This window comes from Astatotilapia calliptera, chromosome 8 (assembly GCF_900246225.1).
Source record: "Astatotilapia calliptera chromosome 8, fAstCal1.2, whole genome shotgun sequence".
NCBI classification, from domain to species: Eukaryota; Metazoa; Chordata; class Actinopteri; order Cichliformes; family Cichlidae; genus Astatotilapia; species Astatotilapia calliptera.
Window position 1 is genome coordinate 16,853,847 of NC_039309.1, and position 27,288 is coordinate 16,881,134.

Sequence of the window (27,288 nt, forward strand, 5' to 3'; positions counted from 1 at the left end):
GGCTGAAATTTCAGAGGTTACACTTAATTAAACATTGTCAGCTTGCAAAACCTCGGTTCCTTTCTGTTTGCAGGATTAAGTGTTAAGGTGAGGAAAGTATCACGAATCAGCTACCAGCCTAACAACAATTAATATGTCTAGATTAAGGCCTTCATGATTGCAAAAGCTTTAACATAGATCTTACTGTCGTTATTCAGGGTGTTTTAGAGGCTTTTCTTTCTGTTTTGAATATATTCTAGTGATGTGTTTTCCTGTCTAATTTGACAATGAGAGAAATTAAACCTTAGTGAAAACCAAAGACCTCACCACAGCACAGATGGATGTGTTTTTTGTCAGACCTTCCTTGCCTCCATAATGTCAGCTTTTCTCAAAGTTTCACAGATTGTACTTTTTAGGTTTCAGAGAGAATTTAAGGTCAGGTTTCCTATGCGTGGGGATCAAGATGTGTAGTGAAATATTAGTGGTGGAAAGGCATAGATTTGTTTTATAGCTGCATATGTATTTGCAGGAGTTTTCCTTCTAGGCTGTGGGTTGAAATGTTTCTGGTAGCCACTTTACTAAAACCTTGCCTTTTTTCAGGACAACAAGTTGACAGTGAAACTATATTAATCACACAGAATCAAGTTCTTGTCAAACGTTTGAGAAATAGCTCACAACATAGATCTAATGTTCGTTTTAAACACAGCGGTCCTTACCTTTGAAAATAATCTCTCCTCTTCCTATCATGTCCTGTCTTTCTTACATTTTTGTCCATCTCTGAGTGTCGGACATTAATCTTTTTTTCTACTCCTGGGAAATACAGCAGCTTTACATTAGCTAGCAGACACATTCTATGACAATGAGTTTGTTCGGCTGATCATATTTGTTGAGCTATTTAAAAAGTTGGATTTGAAATTACCTGCTACTTAAAAAAGCAAAAAACCCTGCTCACTTTGTTTATGCTCACTTCTCTTCTGGCTAGCTAGATGCTGAAATACCGCAGACACAACTTTATTACATGTGCACGGTGAACATGGGAAGTGTTGAAGGTGTAAATAAGCCACAAGATGTCATTATTTTCTTATTACTGAGCAAGTATTTCCGTGTCATCAGTTACAGTGAGTGGTTTTGCAGTTTGAACTTGGATGGATGACTCAGTTACTGAAGCTCAAATCTACCTACAGGTACAAATAAACTAACCTGAATCTGAATTCATCCAAAAACAAACAAATATAAAATCCAGAGAACTTAACCTCTTAAGCCCCAACACCCCCTGATACGGGGGCAAAAGGCAGGAGATCAGCATGGGGCTTATTAAAAAGTCTCAGTTTGGCTGGCAGATTATTGCACCCTACAGTAATCAACTTTCATGTATATTTTTCCTTTTCTTTAATTGTACATGTTAGCTAACATATTGAAAAATATCATATATACCAACAATGTCATTCAGGAGTCAGTCTTTCCTTTGACTTTAACAAATATACAAGCATCACACGGCATGCAGAAAAAACATCAGGCGCTCTTTTAAATTGAAATGGTGTGGTTGCACAGCAACAGTAAATTTGTAAACAACTGAATAGTCAGAATCTATTGGTAAATAAATAAAGTTTTCTATTCTTCGACGCACAACCGTTACAAATACATTCCAGGGTCACGTGATCGATGTGTTTGCAGTAAAGCACCTCTTCTTTAGATGAATCCTGTAATCCCAGCTACCTGGATTCCTTCATTGAAGGTTGCCCCCACCTCCTGGACCCCATGCAACCACCTCGGTCCTTCAGTGTCACATTAGAGATTTTGCTCCAGCATAAGAAAAAATGGATTCTCCTTCAGCTGCCTCAGAAACATATCCTGAAAATCTATGCTCATACTGTATTGTTATTGTCAGACTGCAAATAACAAGCTGTGCATGCAAAGGTACTTGTAAGAATCTATTGATACCAATTTCATTATCTGTTCTTCTTATAGCACCATTGATTTCCCTACTGATTCCCGATTGCCTTTCTCTGTATGGATTGTGGCCGCCTCATGCTTATTAGCCTTACTTAGTAAATCTGGCTCTTTAGTCTCAAGAGAAGCCTCAGGATCAGCATCAGGGTTATTTTTTCCAAACTTTGGAAAGTCAAAGCCTGAATCTTACTCCTTATGACAAGCGAACTGAACTTCATGTGTAAAAATCAATGAACTGCCCTTTAATTCTGCTGTAACCAAAGGCTCCGCAGTACAATACTGCACACTGGGCTTTTGCTACAATTATAAAACTAATCCCAGCTAAATATCACATTCCTTCAGTTTAATCGCATATCTTTTAATTTACTTTTGTCAACATAAATACCACAGCTGCTTGACAGATCCTTCCGAGCAACTGTTGGAAAGCAGTGTCATGTCTGTCTCTCTCTCGGTAGGTTCTGGGTCGGCACTGCTGACATGTTGTCGGAGTGTCAGCCCCCCATGGAGACGCACATCATTATCATCACCATCTTCCATTGCCTCCCTCCCGATCTGTCTGACTCTGTCTTGCTTTGTCTCTAACAGCGTGTTGCCCTCAGTTGATAGAGCGGCAGCCCCACTGCTGACTCATAACACCGCATGAGGGGGGTGAACGGTATGACCCCAGTAAGTCAAGGTGGCACTGCCAATCAGGAAGGCAAGAAAGACTCAGAGTGCTTGAAAAAGGAGACTCACGGGGGAAGAAAAGAAAGAAGTTAGAAGAAGTCAAACACAAAGGACACAAGAAGTTTTTAAAGGCTGACCTCTATTTGGCAAAAACATCAGAAAGAATCAGGGAAGATTTAGAAATGGAACACTTTTCAGTGAAAGACAGAAAATCATCGAGAAAACAAAAGATGTCATTGTGGATGCTCCATTTCCTTGAGTGGTGCTCCGTCATCATGATGAATAAGGGCTGCCTTTTGTCAATCATGTGCTTTAGTGGAGCAGGTATTTATTCCTTTGTTTACAACAAGAGCCTGTCTCCCTCTCTCCGTCTGTGGCCTGGTGACTGATGAGCCCTGTCACAGGGAGGAACACCCAGCCTGGAGCCACAGAAGATGACTGCCCGAGGCTCGTGTGACAAAAACCTGAACTCTAACAAAAAACAAGTAAAAAATGTTTTTTCTTTGATAGCCTTTCAGGAGGTGAGGAACCATGTGGGAAAAAATAAGACAGAAAAAAATGACAGACTGTTTTCGGGTTAAATTTGTTTTACCTGTTAGCACTAAATTGATTGTTTGAATCCACCACACCAATATTTTTCCCCTCTGATTTCACAGCTCAAGGTCTGTATGCCTCACCATACAGAATTTATTGACATTCTGTTCAATTCAATATTATACTGTAAGGTAAAGATGCTATAATAATACAGAGAAAATGCCAAAACGCAGACAATCCCGTGTGAGCAAGCACATAGTGACAGTAGGCAGGAAAAACTCCCTTTTAACAGGAAGAAACCTCCTGCTCGACCAGGCTCAGGGAGTGGCAGCCCTCTGCAATGACCGATTGGGGGTGAGGGGAGGGAGACGGGGCAAAAGGCAAACTGTGGAAGAGACCAAGAGATCCAAAGTGGTGTATAGTGTATGATGGTGTGAAGAAACACTCACTGCATCATGAGAAGTACCCAGCAGACTAGGCCTGTTGCAGTGTTAGTAAGGGAGGGTTCAGAGTCACTTGATCCTGCCCTGATAATAAGCTTTATAGAAAAAGAAAGTTTTAAGCCTAATCTTTAAAGTAGAGAGGATGTCTGCATCATGAATCCAAACTGGGAGCTGGTTCCACAAATAAAGGGACAGAAAGCTGAAGGCTCTGCCTCCCAATCTACTATTAAATACCTCAGAAACCACAAGTAAGCCTGCATCACTTCTCATGATGCAGTGAGTGTTTCTTCACACCATCATACACTATACACCACTTTGGATCTCTTGGTCTCTTCCACAGTTTGCCTTTTGCCCCGTCTCCCTCCCCTCACCCCCAATCGGTCATTGAAGGGGGCTGCAACAGGGGCCAGCAATTGTTGTGCCACTAAAACTTAAGCATGCATGAGCATGACTGAATGACTGCAACACGACATTAGGACCAACAGTTGTTTCAGGAGAAATACTACACCGGAAGATCCTACTGGGGTTGCCTGTCATACTAATTAAAGCTTATTAAACTGTAACTGTCTACACAAAGCTAATGTACTGTTTGAGTTCTTGCTGATATGAAATTGCAGTTATTAGGCAGTACTCTGCAGCTTCTTTATATTCCAAACAATTTTTTTTCCCTTTTGTTTTCGACCCGGTGTTCTCCCAGACATCTGTCAGCACCCAGCGGTTGCAGAGGCCTTGTGGTTTTAAGCATCTGATAAGCTGATCTTTTTAATCTGGATGTGTTATTTTGCATTTCATTTGCTCACTTCTGTCCAAAGTAGACGTCACGATTCCGATTTCTTTAAGTATGCAGTGAAGTCTGTGGCGGTAACATGCCGGTACAAACGACTGGCCGCATCAGCCTGAATGCGTAGTGAAAATGTCTCACGGGACAGCGATGGCCATTATTTGAATTGCTGGATAATCTGTGTGGGATTAGCTCCCGCACAGATAACCTTTAAAACACAACTCAAGTGGACTGAGATAAGCAGCTATCAGAGTGACATCTTACTATAGATTCAGTGACTTTCTGTAACAATGTCCTGTGAGACTGCAGTCAATGCATTGTGCTTTGACAAGACAAGACAATACAATAGGCAGACAGTGGTTGAATCTTACTGCAAATGTTCCACCAACAGAAAAGAGGCAGAGAGAAAAGGAACAATAGAAATCGATAGCTCTTCAAAATAAGGGAGGTATGACGGAAAGCTCTAATCATAAAAGGGTGCAGGGGAAGTCATTGTGCTTTCAAAGGCTCAGGGAGGAACAATTAGGGTAGATAAGCTATTCCCTCTGCTATCATTTCCCTCCACCATTTCCCATGACAGACTTTTTAATAATAGTGTTTCTCTGCATCACACTCTTATCTGTTTAATGGTCAGTTCTCACGGGATTTACTCAGAGGTATGTGCTCAGCTTCGGAATTGGAGTCGGCTTGCATATTTCTCTGGATCTCATAAGGATTTCATGATGGCACCTCTCTCTGTCGTGCTCCCTTCCTGAGCTCTCCCTCATCATCTCTTCCTAAATAGCAGTGCTCTAATGAGCAAAGACAAAGCTAGCAGCATATGGTGATGATAATGAGATGAACAATGTTTGGAAAACAAGGCCATATATAAGGCTGAGGGGTCTGACATGTTGCTCGACAGAGTGTTGTGCACTGAATTTTGTACAGCAGCCTTCAGGCAAAGCTACATGATATATATTATTCATGACAATGCACGCCCAAGTCCTAAAGGCATTGTTTCTGGGCAAATGAATGACTGCTGATGCAGTGACATGCTTCTACTGTAACATTCTTTTATCGTGTTGCAACAGGAGTTTTCACAGTCCTGAAGTCTGAAAAGTGGAGGTTCTGAAATCTCAAGTAACCCTTGGTCAGTGCAACCAGACAAGTTCCAGATATGTTTATTTGAAAAGAGTTTAAGCTGAATTGAATCTTTAAAATATTTAGCAATTTAACATTGAAAAAAACTACTGTTAATTAATGTTTATGAACCAATAGTAGTTTATTGCACAGTCAACTACAACCACTCATTGTACCACTCATCCACCAGCCAGGAAGTAGCATTGGATTGCAAGCACTGATGTGCATAAGTGTGTAAAAGTGTCCTACGCTCTGCTGGCTCAACAACTGCACAGTTCCAGACCTCGTCTAGCATTAACATCAGCACAAAAACCGTGCGCCGTGAGCTTCATGGCATGGGTTTTTGTGACGGACCAGCTCCTGTAGGGTGTAACGTGTAGGTGGCCCAGTACTCTTGTCCAAGTATATTTACATGAGAAACAATCTCACAGACATAAATACCTGCCTTTAGTGCTAAGTAACTAATAAATAAAATTTTACTCACCTATCTATTTTCATACACTTATGCATTACTTTTAGCTAACTGTTTGCAGTCTTTCTATGTATACCTTTCCTACTCTATAATTACCCCTGAAATACCTGTAGCTTTTACTACTCACTCCTTGACTTTTGAAACACCTCTAAAAACTGTGTGCTGTTTGCTTGGCTCTGGCAGCGGCACAAAGTCTAAGCATCAGTGTCAAAATAGTTTCTTTCTGTGAGCTTTCTGGCCCTTACACATCAAACTCGCCTCCCCACTGCTGACAGCACCAGCAGGTAGCAAGACCCATGGAGGCTCGGACATCTGTTCTTCTCTAGCTGTCTGACTCTTCTAGTGAACTTTAATGTTTATGCGGTATTATCGCGAGCATCTGATGGTTTTCCTCCCCCCGTGGCCACCAATCACGAGGGCCTGACCCATTCACCTCAGGGCGTAAAAACTTCCCTCGCTCGAGCCCTCACCTTACCGCCCGCCATTCAAAAGGGGGGATTTTACAGCCGGCTTCCAGTGAAATTCCCATGAGCTCAGCAGTCGTATAGAGAGGCCCCTGCTTGCTCTGTGATCCTCGCTGTCCTCCATGCTGCAGGCGAGAGATATGGGCCCGGAGGGATGAGGTCAAGACAGATGCAGCTTCTTATGCGCTGTAAACAGACAGCAGGGCGAATAAAGCGGAAGCTCTCGCAGTCTCACACATAACCTGCTTACCATTTTCAGTGTGACTAAATATGCATATGCAGAGAAACACTGAGGACCCCACACACACTCTCTCACTTAAATGCGAGGATGTGTGTGCACGCTCTGCGTGGATGATCTCTGACAAGGCAAGAACTCCTAACAAATGATAAAGGAGACTTTTCTTTTTTTCCCAGTTTATAGGGAAGCGTATGGCACAATTTTCACATCATCCTTATGTCACATGTTAGATCAATCCAAATATCCATAGTACCGATACCAATACCAGTATTGGCATCGGATCAGTGCTGTTCTGATTGGAGCGATAAGTTCAGTGTGTCACCCAATTAATTGTGTTGAATCTTTTTTTTTTCAAACATGCATTTGCAAAAATAGTGTTGACTGTCACGTCTATTTTATTTATAACCTAATGCATGTTTAAACAAAAGTGGACCCAAAGTGCTTTAGACAGGCACATTTACATTCAGGTCTCCAAAACACATAGTTTCAAAATACATGAAAAGCTAAAAGGAGTTATTTATAATTTATATTATTGTGGAAAGTAACAAATCACAGTGATTTTGTGGTAAATAAAATTTGCAGCATTGCACAGCACTAGGTCTCAGTTTCACAAAGCAACACAGGCAGCAGCAGCTTTGGATAACTGCACATGTCTCATCTTTCATTTTCAGGCTCTATTTACACAGGTTTTTCCATTGTCAGTGTAGACTTTTTCTGTCAACATTGAAAGTGCTTTATCCTGCCATGAATCATAAAATTGACTGTTTGCCAAACCGGAGCATGTCTTTCAATAAAACCTGTGCTTTTTAAAAAATTTATTTATTTATTGTGACTGTGCCTTACAAAGCTACTAGCATGTGACCTAGAACAAACTCATAGGAGGCAAACAAGACACGTGAAGAATCAGCAGAGAGAGAGATGAACAGACAGACCAACAGAGCAGCAGGCAGCACAACATAGGTTGCATAACAATGACTTTTTTCCTTTTTTTTCAGTACTGTACAGCCGGCCTGCCTGTTGATATGTGGGCGCGGGTGACTGCGGGACAATGCGAACTCGGTGTGTGCTGGAGAGCAAATACTACGCGAGAGAATGTTGTTGCCATGACAAGAGATAGAGAGAGAGAAAGAGGGGCAAGCCAGAGATGGAGAAAGATGAGTAACAACAGAGAAGCAGAGGCTCGAGCCGAAGCAAAGAAGAGGGTTTATCCACTTGCAGAGCGAGGAGAAAGACGGAATAATAGATGAGTCAGCTGCTTACACTTTTTTTTAGTGCCGAATCAAACAGGCGGTGAAATTACACTGTACAACCAGTAGCGATGGAGCCGAGCCAGGCCAAGCATGAGATAGATAGAAACACTCCTACATACATGTGCTATGGCTCTTTATTGATATCCGTGTCTGTCTTTATCATTTTTTTAAACCCTTCCTTTCCCTTGCGCACGCACAGCTGTACAGCACACATCAAGGGACGCAACCCGATGTGTGTGCTCTTATTTCCCCTCCTTCAATGTGTAGAAGAAAAGAATACATTCTCGTCTGGGAAAGCTCAGATACCGTTTGCGCCCCGGGAGGATTGCCTCACAGCTCCATGCTGGATGTCTGGCTTCCTGCGAGGGAGAGAGAGAAAGAGAGAGAGAGAAGGCAGCTTTGAAATCGCCGTGCGCGCTCGCTGTCGTGCACTGCTGACTGCACTGTCTGTTACCTGGTGGTCATAAGCTCATCATCATCATCCACATGCTGTCTCATCAGCGCAGTCACACTCACTGTAATCCTGACAGCTCCTGCGCCTTCGCCCTGCAGTGTAAATTCATGTAAATGTCAACTTCTTTAATGCCAAAATGAAAGGCTCAAATGGTGGCATACATTTCAAACCAAACGCAATCGCACCCCCCTCCCGCGCAAGCGCTTAAGCGGGCCCTCTGTGACACCTTCGTGTAAATAAAATCCCTTTCTGACTGTCAGTGATTGATGTGACGTAAGAATGATTCAACCTTAAGCTAATTTACAGACAGACCTTGTTACAGTAGATTTGCAAGAAGCCATAGTGTTTGTGGGGAGAGAAAAACAGCAGAAGCAATAAATATTTTATATTGGTCTGTAATCTTGCACAGTCAGACATCAATCTTGTCAAACTCGCAGAGGTCTGAGGAGAGTCGTGAAAACTGACCTATACAACAACTGGCTGTGATATGGAACACCTGCCGTTGGAAACAATGCAGGCTACCTGTTGGATTCAATTATAAGTCGGCGCTGTGGGCTGCCTGCATCAACAGCTCTTTCAAAAGAATTTCTGCACTTTCCCTCAAAACTGGCACAACATCGACTGAACACAGCTTGCAGCAAACTTTTTCAGCCCCCTGCGCTAATCCCACCAAGTCCTCCAGCAGGATGGTATTGGATTTTTTTTGTTTCTTACCTGTGTTTCTTACATTCATGTATTTTCAGTTCAAAAGGGGGAAAAGCAGATAGGTGGAGTGGAGAAGGCATTGACTTACCTTACTTTAATCCTGGAAGCTTGTGTTGACCTATCTCCCGGGAACAGTTATTTTTATTTATTTATTTTAAAGTTTTCCATCTAACATGCTGCTTACTTATTTCTCACTTGCTTTTAGGTGAGATTAAGACTGTATATGAAAGATGGATGTAGAAACAGTGACATCATCCAGCCTTCTGGGTGGGGCCATGTTTGTTGTGGTTCTTTTGGTTTTGTTTTTTAACTACAGGGTAGGGTGCTAGGTCATTTGTAAACACTAGTAAGCTTAGTTAGCAAGTTGGAAACGTAAAATAATAATACACTGCATAACACAGATATATCCTAATAAGTGTTGGCCAAATTAAATACTAACTAATATCTATTAAGTTGTATTTATTCTACAAATGTGAAGCACAAATCAAACATAATGACAGATTGTATTATTCTTATTATTATTATTAAATATGCTTCAACAAGCACCAACACCACAAACATGGTAGAGAGTTTCAGTTTAGTGACTTACACAGACGTAACTTATGCATTAGTAAAAATCCAAATGGTAAAGTTGTTACAAAAGGAGAAATTTGCTATAGAGGCCATTTTGGTAACAGCTACCTTAGATTAAGCTAACCTCAAGGCCACTTGAAGCTAGCTTTTTGGCGACACTTTGGTGCTGAAGGTTGCTGCTTGAATATAGGTTTCAAAAAATACTTGCTTAGGGCTAAGAAAAGCTCTTGGTCTTAGCATTGTTTTCAATAAATGTGATTAATTATTGCTAAATAACAAAACAGTGCTAGATATCTCTTCTACTGACACCCCCAAAGTGTAGCTAAATTCATCTTCATGTACGCTGGCAGAAAGCAGGCCTTTATCTATGGTTATAAAAAGGGGCGTTTGAAGGAAAACACAAGTGTAAAATATTCAAAAATTTAATTTAAAAAAGGTCAAAAGCACAGCAGCAAATACCTTACGTGATTCATGGCTCCAGTGTATGCTTTCATTCCACATATGATTTTTTAGACAGCGTTTTACAGAAAGATATATTTCACTAACCTTTTCTTTTCCTCACACACACAGGGTAGTAGCACATGGCAGCAGCAAGGCATTTCTGTGTTCTTTTGGTCAATAGCGAGCCACCTACAACAGAACACCAGTGAAATGAATAGGGAAGCATATGTTTTCTGTTATTGTTACTAGAGTAAAAGCTCCGGGAGAGGATTACATCCCCATACAGGATTATGTCCAAAGTCAACAATAAATACTTTCATTAGCATCCAAATTGGCTACTTCAGACACCACAGAGGGTTTTTAGTTATTTATTTATTTGCATCATGACAGTGGGAAGACTTGCCAATTGTACAATAATTCATTTCCCAGTGTAAAAGTAAAAGGTAGGTTCGAGACTAAATCGCAGTCTGCTATTTTAGTCCAAATAAAAAGACCTACTTTTTCTTTTAAAAGTAAAATGTAGTTAAAATGTAACCATTTAAAGCATAAAAGCCCTCTCGAATCTTCCATTTTCACTGTATAAATTGGTCAAATAACGGGCTGTTAACTCATTAAAAGGTCATTGATTGTGGTTGCAGTTTATTCAGCATGTCCTCTGGATTTCCTACTAATTGCACTCAAACTGCAGATTTTGCAATCAACTGTGACCACGTCTGCTACATGCACATGCAATTTACCAGTTTACCCCCTTGGTAAAATGGGTATAAAATAGTTTTCTTCCACTGGCACCACCATCATTCTAATCTTTCTGCTCTTAGATAAACATACTTTTTCTCCTGGCCTTTTTCGTAATCTCTAATATCCTCTATTTGTGCTTGAGGGAACTTTAACATCAATTTTTCATATATCTATCTTTTTCAAGACTCACTGAATTTTCCAAATAGTTGTGAGTCGATTCAGTAAAAATACTGCAAGATTTTTTCCTAATTTACACTATTGATTCCCAACTGCATCTGATTTATTCTCATTTCTTTGTATGTTTTGGTTGCTGTAGCATTTGGTAAATCTCTGAGCAGCAGGGGAGAGGAAAGAAAACTGGCTGTCACTGGTAGTAAAAGTCTGTCGTGACCTCTGAGAATCAGTTTGCTTTGGATCAGCTTGGTGAAGCACTGTGACCACACCACCAGACTCCCACTGCATCCCCTTTTATCATCCTGACAGACATCCCGGTGACAGCTGTCAGTCATCCTGGTGAATGGGCTCACGGTGTGGTGTCACCTGGGTGCCTCGTTTGTTTCTGAAGTTCATGTGTGTGTTCTTTTTCACTAAGATCATAAAGATGAGAGGGTTTGATTGTGATGCATGCTGGTTCACAGTAAACTAGGGGAGAATAATAATGGGATCTATCACAGCAGCACTGTATAATAGATAATGTTTATTTATTCATTTTCTTGAATGAGGCAAGGTTGCTCCCTATAAAGGCAGACATTTTCTTGTAAGTAAACAGTCATAATGATGAAATCCTGATGCAAGTTTCCATCCCTGAGCCTGGTTTGGAGACAGGTTTAATTTCTCTTAAAAGACTTTATGGGATGGCAGTGGAAATGCTAGAGAATCATCCTGTTTTAAAGAGCTCTGTCAAGTTAATCCTGCTGTCACTCCTTTAGTTTGTACACAGCAAATAGGAACTATTAATAATTACTTCTGCAAGCGTCAGTTCCCAAATTAATAAAAAAATATGGTGAATGATGCTGTTGTTGCTGCCACAGTTCAACTGAAAGTAACAACAATTAATCATATGTGCAGTCATGCAAACTCACGATAAGACCTGTTCCTTCCTTGGATTAACCCCACAAACGGCGATAGGGAGATTAATTAATGCTACTATTATCCCAATTTCCTCTCAGACTCCCAGGTTACTTGCGGTTGCAAGAATTTCCAAAAGTAAAATGGGAGGCTGTGGAACCAACTCCCAGTTAGGTATGAAGAGAGAGACACCCACTCTTACTTTTAAGCTCAAGCTTAAAATTTACATTTTGATGAAGCTTGTAGTTAAGGCTGGATCACGTGATTGTGAATCATCCCTTAAAGCTTTTTATACCCACCACATGATGCTTTGCGAATGGTACCTTGACATTAAAGTGACTTCACCGTGCCTGCCGGTGTTTCTCAGCTGTGCGCCTCTCAATTTTTGTCACCTGGCTTGAGCTGAGATGAAGTCACTAATAATAGTTTACCACCACTTTAAGGATATATCAGTAAAGAAGCAGAGAGACACAGATTATACAGAGGAAGATTTTTCAACACTTTGAAAAGATGTCAAAGCTTTATTTCCAGCTTTGACTTCTTCACTTACTATAACAGTGCAACACCTATTGTTACTTCAGCAGCTACCTGAGCCATAACAGCGAGCATGAATGGATGTGCATTAGGGCTGGGCCATATCATACCGTTCACGGTAATACCGGTATAATGTTGGGCAACGATAAGAAAATGAAATATCGCGATAGAATATGGGTAAAACGCGCATGCGCAGTGCCTTTGTTTTCATACACACATGGCGGAAAAAGCATGGCGGCAACGCAGAATGAGAAGGGTGAAAGCGGGTCGTTGAATGAAACGGATGAACCAGAATTGGTTTGTAAAAGTGCTGCAACTTCAGTGGTGTGGAACTGGTTTGGCTTTCGTCCATCAGATACACAACAAAGCACTATTTTTGGTAGAGCATGCTAGCGGGCCGTCGTTATTACCGTCCTTTGATTTTTCTGAAAATCAACAGTGCCCCTTATAATCCCGTGTGCCTTATGTATGAATTCTGGTTGTGTTTACTGACCTCGAAACGATTTTATGTGGTACACGGCGCTTGAAAATCTGTCAAATGTTTCAGTACAACTTTGCTAAGCTACGAACTCGCACTGCTTGATGGATTGTCGGAGCATTACGGCTATCGTAGGCGGGAGCCTCGCGGAGTGATACGTACGGTGCTTCAACATAATATTACCGTATTGTGTGTGTATAACGTCTTTTTAAGTTTTGTGGATATTATACATGGTTATGCTGAGGATGTGTCGGCCAATTTCCACTGGAAATGCCTTTTGGTTAAACTGTCAGCAAGGAATTTGCATTTGCACTGTTACATTTTTATATAACTTTAATGCACATGAAAAACAGCTGCTTGTTTAAGGGAAAATACATTGATGGGGTTTTTTTTTTTGCACTAATAAAGTTGTGGAGTTGTAAAATATGTTGTCTAGTGTCAATTATATCATCAGTTATATCGTTATCGCACATTTTCAAATGTATATCGTGATAGATATTTTTGGTCATATCGGCCTGCTCTGATGTGCATGTGTGATGGCGTTACTGGCAGCACGTGAAGCAACCAATGCTGCAGATATACTGGGGCCATAAGTTATGCCACGGCATTTTCCATGATGCACTAAGCACTTCAGAGAGAGACACTACTGAATGTCTGCTCTCTCCCTTACTTTGTGTTTTGTCCTGCGTGCTCTGAATTTTCATCCTTTCCCCTCATCCTCCAGCCGTTTGTGGCAGATGGCTGCACCTCCCTGTTCTGGTTCCTGTTAAAAGGGAGTTCTTCTTCCACAGTGTTGCCAAGTGCTTGCTTATAGGGGATTGTCTGAGGGTTCGGGTTCTCTTTGTAATATTTTAAGGTCTTTATCTTACAATATAAAGCCACTTGAGGCAGATGTTGTTAAATGGCAGCATATATAAATAAAAATTAAATTTGAGTAAACCAAAGCGTTTACATACAATCACAATTTTAGAAGGGCATGACTGTTTCATGGAGCTGAATGAGCTCATGGCAGAGGGTAGGTGCACCTATGCTTTGATGGGGTATTGAATTTTACAAATGTGCTCCTCAGCGAGACAAAATCCATTATGAAATGAGAAAATTGTTGACCCCAGCCATTTTGGCCTCACATGAAAAATAAAACAGCCTACCAGCTTTTATCTTGAGAGAGAGAGAGCGAGCGCTTCGGGATCATAACTCAGTTCTTCGCTGCTGTTTCTTCCTTAGTCATGGTTGTCTCTCTCCTTCTCTTCCTCACAGTTTACCCCTCCCGCCCAACACAGCCTCACTTTTTGCAGTGAAAGTCATCTCGCCTTAAGTGAACCCGCATTGCCAAACCGTTACAGTAAATCCCAAAGTATTTAACCGACAAGCGCATCATCGTCATCTGTGTATTTGGCAAGTCCAATAAATTTCTCAGAAAATGACTCAACCTTGCATTTTCCAGGCCGCTGTTATCTATCCAAACTAGGATGTGGGTCCATGTTTCATTTCACACAACACCGTGGGACATTTCATCACATCAAGGAATCTCGTGTCTCAGTCTTTTCTACAACGCCTCACACTGGCTCTCACTTTGATGCTCTTTTTAATTGTCTCCACTCTCGCCGTACCTTGTCAGTCACAGTGTCTGTTAAGAGTGCGTGCGGTTTGAGCCTGCGCCAGGGCTTAAGTGTTTAATTAGTAAGAAGAGAACTTGCTTCGCTTTGACAATTGAGCTGTGCAGATTTTAAGGACTTTGAGCTCACCCTGTGACTCGAAACCTCGGCGACGAGATGAAACAGGGAGAAAATGACTCGAGGAAATCGATGTTGTCGGGCTGAGGCTTCACAGTTTCCCCACCTCAGTTTGCCATCTGTATGAACACCTTTAAGAGGTGCTAAAAGAAAAGCGAGAGGGGGACTTGGGAATATCTGTCATGATTAGGCTGTGTGCAGGCAGGATGAGGACCGAAACGCAAACTCACGGGAAAACAGGACTGAACACAAAATATAGCTTTATTGCTGACAGAAGATAAAGGCGATACAAAATAATATGAAACTAAACTGGGAAGTTCCAAAGGAACTGACTCACGAGGAAACACACGGAGGGGCGCACAGTCATGAGGGAGAACACGACACTGAACTGCGGGAGACGCGGACATAAATACACAGAGGGTTAACGAGGGAAGTGGGAACACACGGGGAACACAGCTGACACAGATAATCGTAACGAGACACGGCAGGAGTGAACACAACATGACGCTTACTGACGAGAGACTGTCAAAGTAAAACAGGAAGTACACAGAGGTTCAGACAGGAGGAGAGAGAGCACAAGGAGAGCACGGACATAACCGCCTGGGGAAAACATGGAATAAAACACAAGGAGGGGAAACGAGGGCTCACAGATACATAGAGGGGCACACAGGGGGTAATCAAATAAGGAACATCTTAACAGAACAACCTAGGAACCAAGGCATAAATACAAAACACACGAAAACTAAGAATACTGGGCCAATATGGCCCAGGACCATGACAATATCCATGTTTTCCTTGTCTGTTTGCCCTGTATTTTTTACCTTAATGATTTCCTTTTTTTGTCTAGCTTCTTTCGATATTTACAAACCATCCTCATATCTCTGTCAGCATCGTTTGAGACGTTTTCTCTCTTTTCTCCTCACGTATCCTCTCCATTTTCCGCATTTCACTTTTTCCACTCTAATTCCTCACTCTTGCTCTCTTGTCTCGTAACGTTTACTTTCCTTCTCAAATTATCAAGTGACAGCATTGGGGCTTTTAAGAGAATGTATTCACTTAGTAAGTATACCTTTGACTTCAGTAACAGGAATTTGCAATTATCTGTCAGGCTCAGTGCAGCGAGAGAACAATTCCCACATTGTGTTTTAACATTCGGCTGCAGTTTAAAGTCAGACTGTGCAGCTCTGGTAGAGCAGTTGCCCATTTCTCAACCCACTGCACATCTTCTGAAATCTAATTATCACTTATTTAATTAGAGGAAGACATTACAGTTAGCCAATTCTGCAATACTGTAATTAATATAAGACATCTGCTACTTCCTACACCATAAGCATTAAGCAATAAATAAATAAATAAGGGAAATGCAGCCACATGCTTCTGTGCAATATAGCAATAGCGAGATGAAGTGCTAAAAGTTGCCCCAGGATTTATGAAGAGATTAGTGAGTCATACTTAACTGAAAGTAACCAGACAAATTGTTAAATTGAAGCTAATTAAAGGTAATGGATAAATGTTTAATTTGGCCGACTAAATATAAGGGATATGTAGTTGGCTGAAAATAATGGATAAATGGTTGAAATTTGAAACACTTAAAATAATAATATGCAATTGAGCGAATGACTAAACATAAAAAAGCCTTAAAAACATCGACATACAATGACTTTCTCTGTATTCAACACAGTTTACATGCTGGAAAAGAGTAGGATGAAGTTTGCTTATTTGATTCTATGCCCCTTAAGACTATTCAGTCATTTACAATCAATGTTCGTTGATATACAATCAGATAATATACATGTATAACTATAGACACACATATAATACACACACAAAAAAAATATAAATAAACCAAAACAACAAAACTACATTTTTACATCAAGCTATAAACCGTGTGATTAACACTCCTCTTAATCCCTGTATTTGTTAAAATAATCTCTTTATATTTGTTTTTTAAACTGACTTTAACTGAGAATTTGTTCTTTCATGAACCTCTTTGAAATCCTCTTATTGTACTTCAAAAGTTTCTTCCCATGTTTTAGGAAATTTACTGAATTTTTCTTCCATTACTTATCTGTATTCACCCTCTGCATTATGGACGGGCCCCAGGGGTCCAGGCTGGTCCATAAAAGTGACTGAGCTACCTCAGCTGGATACAACTGAAGTCATTTGATAACTATAAGTAAAATTAAGTCTAATTAATTTTGTATTGAAAATAGGAACAGCCGTGCCCATGTTAAATATTCTGGTAATAATTGTACTAGCTTGACTGAGGAGGGCACTGATTTTGGAGCATGTGCATGTCAGACCTTGGGATGTCGTCTGGCCTTTATATAAAATATGTCTCTTAGGAAGTAAAGTAGGTCATCATTAGCTCATGAGGCTCACTTAAAACTTGAGAAGAACAAATATACTATGCACTTACTGTGGGTTCATTATGTAGTTTTAAAGGGTTTTCCAAGTTTGCTACCATGTTTACCACTATAAACATGGTAGCATTAATCTGCCCACCTTTGTTTTCCTTTGTTTTCTTTCGTAATGAAATAGCAAAGTGAGCTGAGTCTAATAGCCCCATGTCAAAGTTTGTCACTTGTCCAGTCCATCTATGACGCAGTCTAGCAAACTGATATAAAACCCGCCTAATGCTTAGTTTAGCACACTCTAACTAACACTGAGCAAATCCAGATGCAGCTCCACAGTCGATATTCCTTAGCTAGACCCACTTCTGCTAACTATAACTCTAAAATGTCTGTGTTATAAACAAAGAACAAAAAATGCTGTTCTGTTGGCTGCAAAAGCATCCCATTAGAACTGATGCCTGTTGCTTTCGAAGGACAACAGTTGTGCTGTGATTTCAGCTCATTTACATGTAATAAAATCACTCAGAAATCTAAAAAGAAAAGAATGTGTTATTGATGTGACTCAGGCTGCAGTCACGAAGGTGTAGAGACTGGTTAGCAACCACCTGGTGAGCACCAGTTGGTAAATCTCTGCTGATTTAGAGAATATGCTGGAGTACATGTGATCAAATGATTCTGGAGGGTTGGCATTTGAAATACAGTCAAATGATATGAAAACAGAAAAAGCTCTTTTTATGATAAAAAAAAGTCTAAAGGTACCAATAAATGCTTGATATATTTCCTTTAAGTAACTTTGCACTCACTGAAAAACTTTCAATCCTATAGTCCAACAGTCTTTCAAGCCTATAGTCAAAATCAGGAAATGGTGCTGTAGTAAATGAAAGAAATGTGACTTCACAACTTTTTGGGCTTAAGCTGTAAGAAATATATGTGTAAACTTACAGAGAAAGTTCTGGTAGCTCATTGGCCAGACTGTCTTGTTGTTATAAAACAGAACATTTTGATAAATTCACAAACACTCTCCTTTTTTTTGTTCCTTTTTAATCTTGTGGACCCGTTGTAAAAAGGAGACATTTATGTAGCAGATAGGGAAAAACAGCAACTTTTCTGTCATCCATTGTTTATCTATTGCAGACTTCTTTGAGCTAGCATGAATGGCGATGGGGGAGGTCTTTATCAGGCAAAGCTGCGAAATGTATTAAAATGCATTTTAAAGCCCAAACTTAGACCCTCATTCACATTTTCCAAATCTCTCCAGGGGGCCAGACTTGAACCTGTGCTGGGCCCATTCTGGGCCCCGAGCCTCATATTTGACACCCTTGTTCAAGACATTGAACAAGGGTGTTTAAGAACATTAAAGCAGTTCTGAGACAGACAGTTCTGAATCATGATGAGTGAGGCTACATAAAGGACCTCTGAGAGAAGTAGCACAGTCCAACTGGCAGATTTAGACTAATTCATCAGATGTGCAAAGAAAATCTCTGGACTAATAAAGACATTTTTTATTCCAGGAGGAATATTTCAGTTGTAATGGTGACATAAATGTAAGAGCGTGTCATGGAAATCTACTGGTAAAATCCCAAAAGATAGAAATGAGTGTATATTAGTTGAGAGCAAGGCACAAAATATCTCAGCCAAGAAATCATGTATTAAAAAATAATAATTTAAAAAAAGAAATTAGGTTATGTAAGTAGATTCTGGAAAATGTGAATGAGAGTTTCACCAATCATTTGACCAGCGAGGGCTCCTCTGGTGCTGGACTGGAGCTTTAAATGTTATTGTAACCTTGCGCTGTCTCATGTCCCTGTTCACAGAGGGTGGCCAGATTAACAACAACGTGGGACCGGCTTCAAACATGGGCCAGCAGCACCCTTACCCTGCCCTCGGCCAGCTGTCTCACGTCTATGAACAGCACCAGCAACAGCAACAGCTCCACCAACAGCAGCAGCAGCAACAGCAGAACAAGGATCTCAACAAGTACGCCTCTCTGAAGGCTGTAGGTGAGTGACTGCCAAGTTTCTTTTTTTTTTAGTGGAGGGGAGTTTAGATGAAGGTGAATATTTTTACAGTTTGTGGTAGGCAGTAAGCCTGATGTTGTTCTGTTGGTAACTCATATAGCAGTGTGTAGATTAGCAGTGAAACCTAAGGCTGGGCCTGCCTTGTTAGTGGAGTCATCGTGATTCATCCCAAGTTGGCAGTGAATTTCAAGAAAAAAGAAAACCTAGGCTCCTATAAGTGACTTTTTTTGTAGTATAGTTTACTGAATGCTTTTTGAGCCCCTGAAACACAAACTCAAATAGCACCAGGTGGTTTTTTTACTCTGGGAAGGCTCTAAACAACAGCAAGCACACTGCACACATAATTGACAGTGGTTTTTTCACTGCATCGCTAACCTGGATGTGGTGTAAGACATAAACAGCTTATACATAAATATTTTTCTCCTGCTTACTGGGGATTTATTTAATGGGAAATTTACACCATAGCTACACCGCAACCTCAAATTTCTTTTGAAATCGTATGCCGTGCACCTCCCTAGAAATGTAACTACACTTCAGGTCAGTCCGCAACTACTGTGACTGATCTGTTCAGTGTTGTTAATGCCTTCTGTGCATATCCAGCAACTTTTTCGCCACTGTTTTTGAATTTATCAGTGACAGAATAACAATCGGCACCTTAGTATAAGGAATAATAATCATAGCATCAATGTAGGGACTGAAAAATCTCAGCAAATTCCTGGATTTAGAATTCCAAAGCTATTACAATGGACAAGAGGAAATGTAGCCTATAGATTTACCAGTTTAAGCAAACGTATTATACAAAAATATCACATAAAAACAGTGGCTCACATCCTTAGTGGTGTTGTGCAAAAAAATCCATGTTTAGCACAACACCACCAATGATGTGAGCCACTCACACAGGTACAGTAATGTCATAGGCTCTGCAAAAGTTTAGAACTTAAAGGGGAATAAATATAGTCATCTTCTACTCCACATGTTCCTTGTTGGACTCTACAAGATGGGAACATCCTCACAGTTTAAGTTCCCAGTTCAAAATAATCCTTATTTACCTTTTAGAGGGCTTCGGGCAGCCTCCCCATTGTCTAAAATCAGTTTCCCTCCCCCTCACTTTAAGATGACCTTCTCCTGAAGCTGGCCGTGTTTAATATCAGCATTTTATATTTTAAATGACAGTGGATACACTTTCATGCATGCAACCAAATCCAGTGAGTCAGCGGCTGTAGCAGCTGATCTAAAGTTGCCTCATCACCATACGTTCTTTGGCAGTCACATTGCTATTTCATAATCTGAATTCATTCGAGGCCGACACGCAAGTGCTTCCAGCGAGCGTTTGTCAGCTTGTTTATGCTAGACAGGTACTCTGCCTTCACTAGATTCAGAATTCAGCCCACTCACGACAGATACAATCTACAAATGCATCTAGATGTCTGTATAAACAGCTACGGGATGCTATTTGTCTGCATTCGCTCCCTTTTATTTGAAAAATGACCGGATAGATCGTGTTTTGTTCTTTTTTTTGAAAAGCCTATCTGTCCAGCATGTCCAGCAGCACAAAGTAAAACTGATTGTGATGACAAATGCATCCTGTATTGTCAGTGGTATTCCCTACACTACTGTGGCCCTGACTCATCTCCAGACATGTTACAGTAATAGATTATCCTGCTTGTTTGTGCTGAGTAATACTTTGTGCCCCTGAAGCAAGAAGAAGACGTGTCATTATTATGGTAGCAGTATATGTAACTGCCAGCGAAATTGACAACAGAGAAAGACTTGAATGAGCAATGAATACCAAGCGGTAAATGAACGCATCATTTTTAAGCTTAAAGGATTACACCAATAAAAGCACAGGAGTGAAAATAGTGGTTAATGCTGTCATGCCTGAGTCCTGAACTTGGCAACTTTATTGTTTGATGGTCTATTTTTATAATTCCCAGAGAAGTGGCCGAATATAGACATCAGAGGATGCCTAGATATTTTCAGCACAGCCACAGTTGTGTTTGATTGCAGGAAATTGTTCAGTTATCTAAAACGCCAGCAGAAAACATCTTGGTGTCAGTCTGCGAGAATCCAACCATTCTTTCTTAACTCAAAATTTCGTGCCAATATTCAACGAGGAATAAAAATTCATCAGACAAGCCAATTTCCCCTGAACACATCCGTGCACTGCAACCGCAAACTGTGCTGCAGTTTGAGTGCAGCATACAAACCCACTGTTTCTCAAAAAGTTTTTTCCTTCGTCTTACTGCACACAAACCCAACAGATGGATGCAACACATGCTCTGGGGATTGTGCGCGGCATTGTGGGAAATGAACGAAATCTCTATCTGTTGGGAAAACAGATGAGGCAGGTACAAGAGAATTCTAGCAGTGTTATGGAAATTTATGCTATAAGAATACAAACTAAAAAAACTGGTTTTAAAACTGTTTCCTTGGAAATGTTAAAAATAAATGTAAAAAAAAAAAAAAAAGCGGCCTAAAGACATTCAGCCTGCATCTATATCCTGTAAGTCCAACATTAAGAGATGACCAATACCCAAGCATTTGTATTGTGAATAGTAAATTTTATTTTGTTTTCTCCATTAAGAATTATTCCTACCAGAGAGGCTGGTCTGACTCGTTCAGAGCCTGCTGATCTACTTGAATCTTTAGGGAATGGTCTGCAAAAGAGAAAATATCCAGTGAGCAGCAGTTCTCTGGGCTTGTTGATGCTAGAAGTCAGAGGAGAAAGGCCAGACTGCTTTGAGCTGATAGCAAGTGTCTGTTGGTGTCACTGTGCTTTGATACCCATTGTTTCCAACTGTGCAAGAATGGTTTGCTGAACAAAGCAAGCTTTCGCTGTAGTCATTTACCGTGTGACCAATATAGCCTCACCACGTTCAACCAGCGCATATAGTATATGTAAAGCCCAAGAGCAGGTGCACAAATTGTGGTCCATTTGCGAACCCTAGCTGTCAGTGCAGCATATATGCTTACTTTTTAAAAGGGGCCATTAGTCCATGGCGCTATAGTGCTGGGCTCACCTTAAATGAGTCATATGGATCTGCCCAGTTCTATCCCCACTAGCCGCAGGGTGGGCTATAGAGGTCTAGTACTATGTGGATCAGGCATCGATCAGGGGCAGAGGCCTTGCCCGTTTAATCCCCAGCTGCCAGAACTGGTAGACAAAAGTGGTTCTGATGGGGGGAGTTTCTACAAAAATGTAGCATTTTATGAATCTATTGCAAGTCCAAATCAATTTATGATTCATTTAATACACATCCAGTTGGCAAATCTAATAAAGGTCTTGCATGGTCACTACCTTAAAATATAAAGCGCCTTCAGGCAACTGCTGTTTTGATTTGACATTAAAAATAAATAACGCCAAAATATAAATAAAACTGAATTGAATTAAACAGAGGATACACAATATAAGTTACTTTGTCTATCCTCTGCCGCTTTGCCGCTGTAACTACAAATCTACAGCCATTTCACATCTGCAAGCTGCTTTGTAACCCACCTTCATCCTAGCCCCCATATTCATGCTGTTCCTGATGTAATCAATGCGATACTTGTTGTTATTCCTGCTCGTTTCGGCCGGAGTGTCTTAATATTCCTGTCTTCTGCAGCTTTTTGTGGTAACACAGAAATCTTGTCACATATAAACTATTACAGATGTCAAAATTAATAAATAAATCATTTTACAAACTGAAAGGTCCTGATGACGTTTTTTAAAAGTCTTTTTTAAAAAGTATTAAAACTATATGTGCTACATGTTCAGTAAAGGTTCTGGGTTTAAACCTCTCATCAGCCAGGTTTTCTGTGTGGAAGTTGCATGTTTACCCTATTTGTGCAGGGGTCCAAATCCTCATGCTTCCTTCCAAATTCCAAAGACATACATATTAGGTTGACTGGTTACTCTGAACTGAGTGCGGGGTGACTATGACCATGAATGGTTGCCTTTTTAGTCCTATTAAGGACTTGGAAACCTGTCCAGGGTGGAGATGGGTGGCTGTAGTTGAGGAGGTAGAGCAGGTCGTCCACTAATCGGAAGACCGGTGCTTCAATCTGCTCCAGTCCGCATGGTGAAGTATACTTGCGCAAAATACTGAACCCCAAGTTGGGATGTGAATGCTAGACAGAAACCACTGCATGAATTTGTGTGAATGTTGTATGCATTATATAAGAACCAGTCCACATTAGCCCATTCACTATATCCCATTCCAGTATATCACGGCAGAGAACTTTAACTACAAACAGAAAAGGTTGACACAAACATCAGCGTTCAGTGTCAAACTTGTTGTAGAAGATAGGAGGCAGTTACGCGGTGTTTTATAAGAAACACAATGCAGAACTCAGCAGGATTCTCTGGCTTTTTATCTTTCATGAAAGCACGGATCTGGGTGCATTTTGGATTTGACAGCTTAAGAATTAGCTTTGCAAAATGAAATGTCATCACCCAAAGGCTAATACGACTCCAGCACTAATAAACAAGACTGGCCAACCAGCACACACTGGCACGCTTTACAAAACTTCCAGCCAGCTCTGTTCAGCCAAAGGAAATAACTCTGCCCACAGTTAGTCGTAATGACATCCGCCAGCAGTTGGGGATCATTTTTTTTCTTTTTTTCTTGGAACAGAAGCAGTTGTTTTCCTGTGATTGAGAGATGATACACTGCTTTACTATACTGTAACTTTTTTTGATTTGAAAGTTGGGGTATGTAATCCTTTTTTATTGTTGGCATGTACAAGAAAACTTCACACTTTTCCTGTTTAGGTTTCCAACTATAACTTCATTGATTTTATGATCTCTATGGTGAATTGTTTTTCTAAGGAAGTATTAACTCTCAGCAAGTTGACTTTTTTAATGTACTGACACGGTCTGAAAGCAGTGACAGCCTGTGGGCCATAAAATCAATATGAAAAGCTGTGCAGCATGGCTCTCAAATTGTCTGGAGGTAACATAAAGTTTCATCATTTAAGTTAATGTGATAAAATGTACAAAACTACTCATGAGGTTCATTAACAATAAGCACTTTTATTTTATTTGGGTTTTTACAAGCCTCTTTACTTTTCTTCACTCACACCCTCCTCCAGTACCTTTCTGTAGCCGTCGTACTCGTCCCTCCCACCGCTCCCATTTTCCCATGAACTCCGTTTTCTTCTTTATATCAGTCCCTTTATCAGCCATCTCCTGCCCTCTGCATTTTTATCTCATCTTTGCTTTTTGCTTCTTTTGTCTTTCTTTCCCATTATCTCTTCTTCACCCTGACTCCACCCCACCCTCAATTCATCAAGCTCCATATCGCTCCTTAAAGAACCATTGGGCTGTTAATCTTGATCCTCCTTTACAGGGGCTCATATTTGATTCCATTTCTATAATTGAACGGAGGTCTCTTCCCTTCAGGCTCATGGTTGACTGACAGTTTTCCATTTTCCAAGTGGTATTCAAAGATTCACCTATGAAATGATTGGAAACCTGTACACACAGGCACCCAGGATTCCAGGAGGCAAAATGCCATTACCTTGAGTTCAGTGATGGGAAATTGACACACAAGCTATGAAAAATGCATGTGAGGGGGAATAACAGAGACAAAAAGAAAATGTGCAAGTGGCAATCTCGAAGGCTGAAACACAAAACGGCAGAAATGACAAACACTGTTTTTGCTAAAGTGGACACACAGCTGGCCCTAAAAGTAAATCAGTCAGCATAACCTTGATATTAAAATACACGGAGGTTAATCAATCTAATCTAAATCTGACCCCTTCAAACACCAAGATGGTGAGTGGTCCACAAACTAGTAAAGTGTAAAGTGAGCTTGTTAGTCCCCATAGGGAAATAGTTCCTCTGCATTTAACCCATTCACCCAGTGAAGCAGTGGGCAGCCACCAGTGCAGCGCCCGGGGAGCAGTGTGCAGGGACGGTACCTTGCTCAGGGGTACCTCAGGGTAGCCGTTCAGTGGAGTCGAATCCCCGACCTTCCGATCATTCCGATCATGGGGCCACCACGCTACCTACTGAGCTATCCTAGTTGCATCCAAGCTAGAGATAGGAAATAAATGTCAGCAAAAGAAATCTGAATAGCTAAATTATTCTCCTCTGATACATGTTCTGGTGTGCTCACTAACTGGAAATGGAACTAGGTCTTAAGCACTACTTTCCCAGCATCCCCCATAACAGCCTTTCCTCTTGTTCTTTAATTGCTTCTGCCATTTTAATGGCCGATGATCCAGTTGAGAAGGCCCTCACCTGTCAATCAATAGCCATCTCTACTGTCCCTCTGTGCATCTCTATAAGGTCACTTTATTGAGTTCTAACAGCAAACAAGGCAAAAAGCAACCAAGAACGATCCCTGGATGCAGGCCTGCAACTCAGCCCGAGTACAAATGACCAATTATGGCCCACTTCTATTGTACAAATGCTCTGCTGTAGTTAATGACTGTCCTACATCCAAGAAGATTCTCTTGTTCTTACATGCTGGCTAATAAGTCAATTTTCCAAATGCAGTAAGCACAGTAAATCCTAGGTAATTAGGGCTTGTTTTATTATTATCATTTTTTTTAGACTTGCACATAAGTGGACAGAAATCAACAGAACATCTAAAAGCATTAACATTTAGTTATTTGTCTTGTGTGTCTTTCTTTCTTTTGCCTTTTTGTCCATGCAAACGCGCAGCTACGTTAAGCGCTGATTTTGAAGCAGATTATACCCTCCTTTGTTTTTTCTTGTATTTTTTTAGCTGATTGTTGCAGCCGCACTCCACATGCACATTCATTTTAATGAGGACACTTGAGACACATCCATGTTGCAAGTGCCAGTTATATGCTAAGATGCCGGCTTTAATATACTGTGATGTAGAATACATTTAATAAGAACCTAATAATAATCATACAATTATGTTTTCATATAACAAATGAAATGACCACAGTAGATATTCAGTCTTACTCGAGTACTCAAGATATTAAAATGTCAACCGCCTAGCATCACTAAGGAAAAAGTCATTTGGCTTCTTTTGGATACCATGAATAAATCATGATCAAAATTTGATTGAAATCCATCCATTAGCTGCTGAGGTATTTCAGATTCCATAATCTCTCGGATTTTATAATGAGGCACACGTAATTTGCATCGCCAGCTTTAGTCATGCACTACAATTACCAACCCTTAGTCACTTTGGGAGATAGTACTGTTTTTCCGCGGCAGAGATAGTAGCTAATAGAAAGCACAGGTGTTGATTGCGTCTCAGTGATGCATGGAACACGGTGTTATTTTGAAGGAGAAAGCAGTCTAACACCATTGCACAGTTACAAAGAGTTTCTGGAGTGGGAAAAAAATAAACCTCACAGACAGAAAACTCCATTTAAACCCAGACTAATGGATGTTTTTTGTTTAGGATGGCAGCACTGTGACAGCAGGATCCACCCACTTATAGTGAATACTAAAAAAAGGTCTTCAAATTTGGGTAAACCATTGGAAATTTGAAAACGTTTTAGAGACTTCAAGAACTAATAATCCCCCCAGTAAATTGGCAGTAGACGACCTAATTGCCTAACAAAAAGCAGATTGATATACTGGTCTAAACCTAATAAGGTTTTTATGTTGCTGGCACTGTGGGACTTCGCGAAGCAGTTCTCGGTTTTTCCCCCTGATGTATAATGTGTGCGAGTCTCTGCAGGACACTGCTTTTCTCATGCAGAGGCATGCTGAGCCCACACTGCGTAGCAGTGGCATTTTTCCGTTTCCACTCACGTACACGGCTGGATGCATGTACCACCGAGCTGACTACTGCCGGATTGATTCACCTGTCGCCTGAGCAAGTTTGATCCCCAGCGGCAGTCTCACAGCGACTCAGCTAGTGAGGCTGTGGTCTCCCACCACTCCCACCCTTACCTACAAACCCCCACGCCTGCGCTTGCTATCCGCTCGCAGGCCCGCGTTAGTTATTTCTCTTCAGCGTTTGCACAGCGATAAACTAGATTTATAGTTACAGCGGTAAAGCAAACTCACTGAGTGTGTTAACTTTATCTTCAAGGACGTAGCGGCAACAAGGGACTGAAGAGTAATGACTCAACTGTGAAAGTGAATCTGACAAAAAAAAAGGGTCACATTTCGCAGTGATAAGAGAGACTGTAGCTTGGTGACACTGACTGACAGAGAGAGGAATAAATGTGAGCCATTAACGCTGACTGCTCCAAGGCTGAAGAAACACACACGGATACACACACACAGATATAGAAGATGCAACAGATAGAGGAGTCTGTAAGTCAGGAAACAGACACATTCTATGTTTTGGTTGACTTTTTGTTCATACTTTTGACA

The 27,288-nt window shown here is 40.8% G+C and overlaps 1 protein-coding gene across 1 annotated transcript in view; it reads left to right on the top strand.

Moving 5' to 3' along the window:
* The window catches only part of shisa9a (shisa family member 9a), a 58,101-nt gene that overhangs the window by 25,310 nt on the left and 5,503 nt on the right, over window positions 1-27,288 (top strand). The window contains exon 3 of the mRNA XM_026179078.1: window positions 18,789-18,974. Coding sequence (XP_026034863.1) covers window positions 18,789-18,974 — 186 coding nt within the window. The remainder of the gene's footprint in view (window positions 1-18,788; window positions 18,975-27,288) is intronic.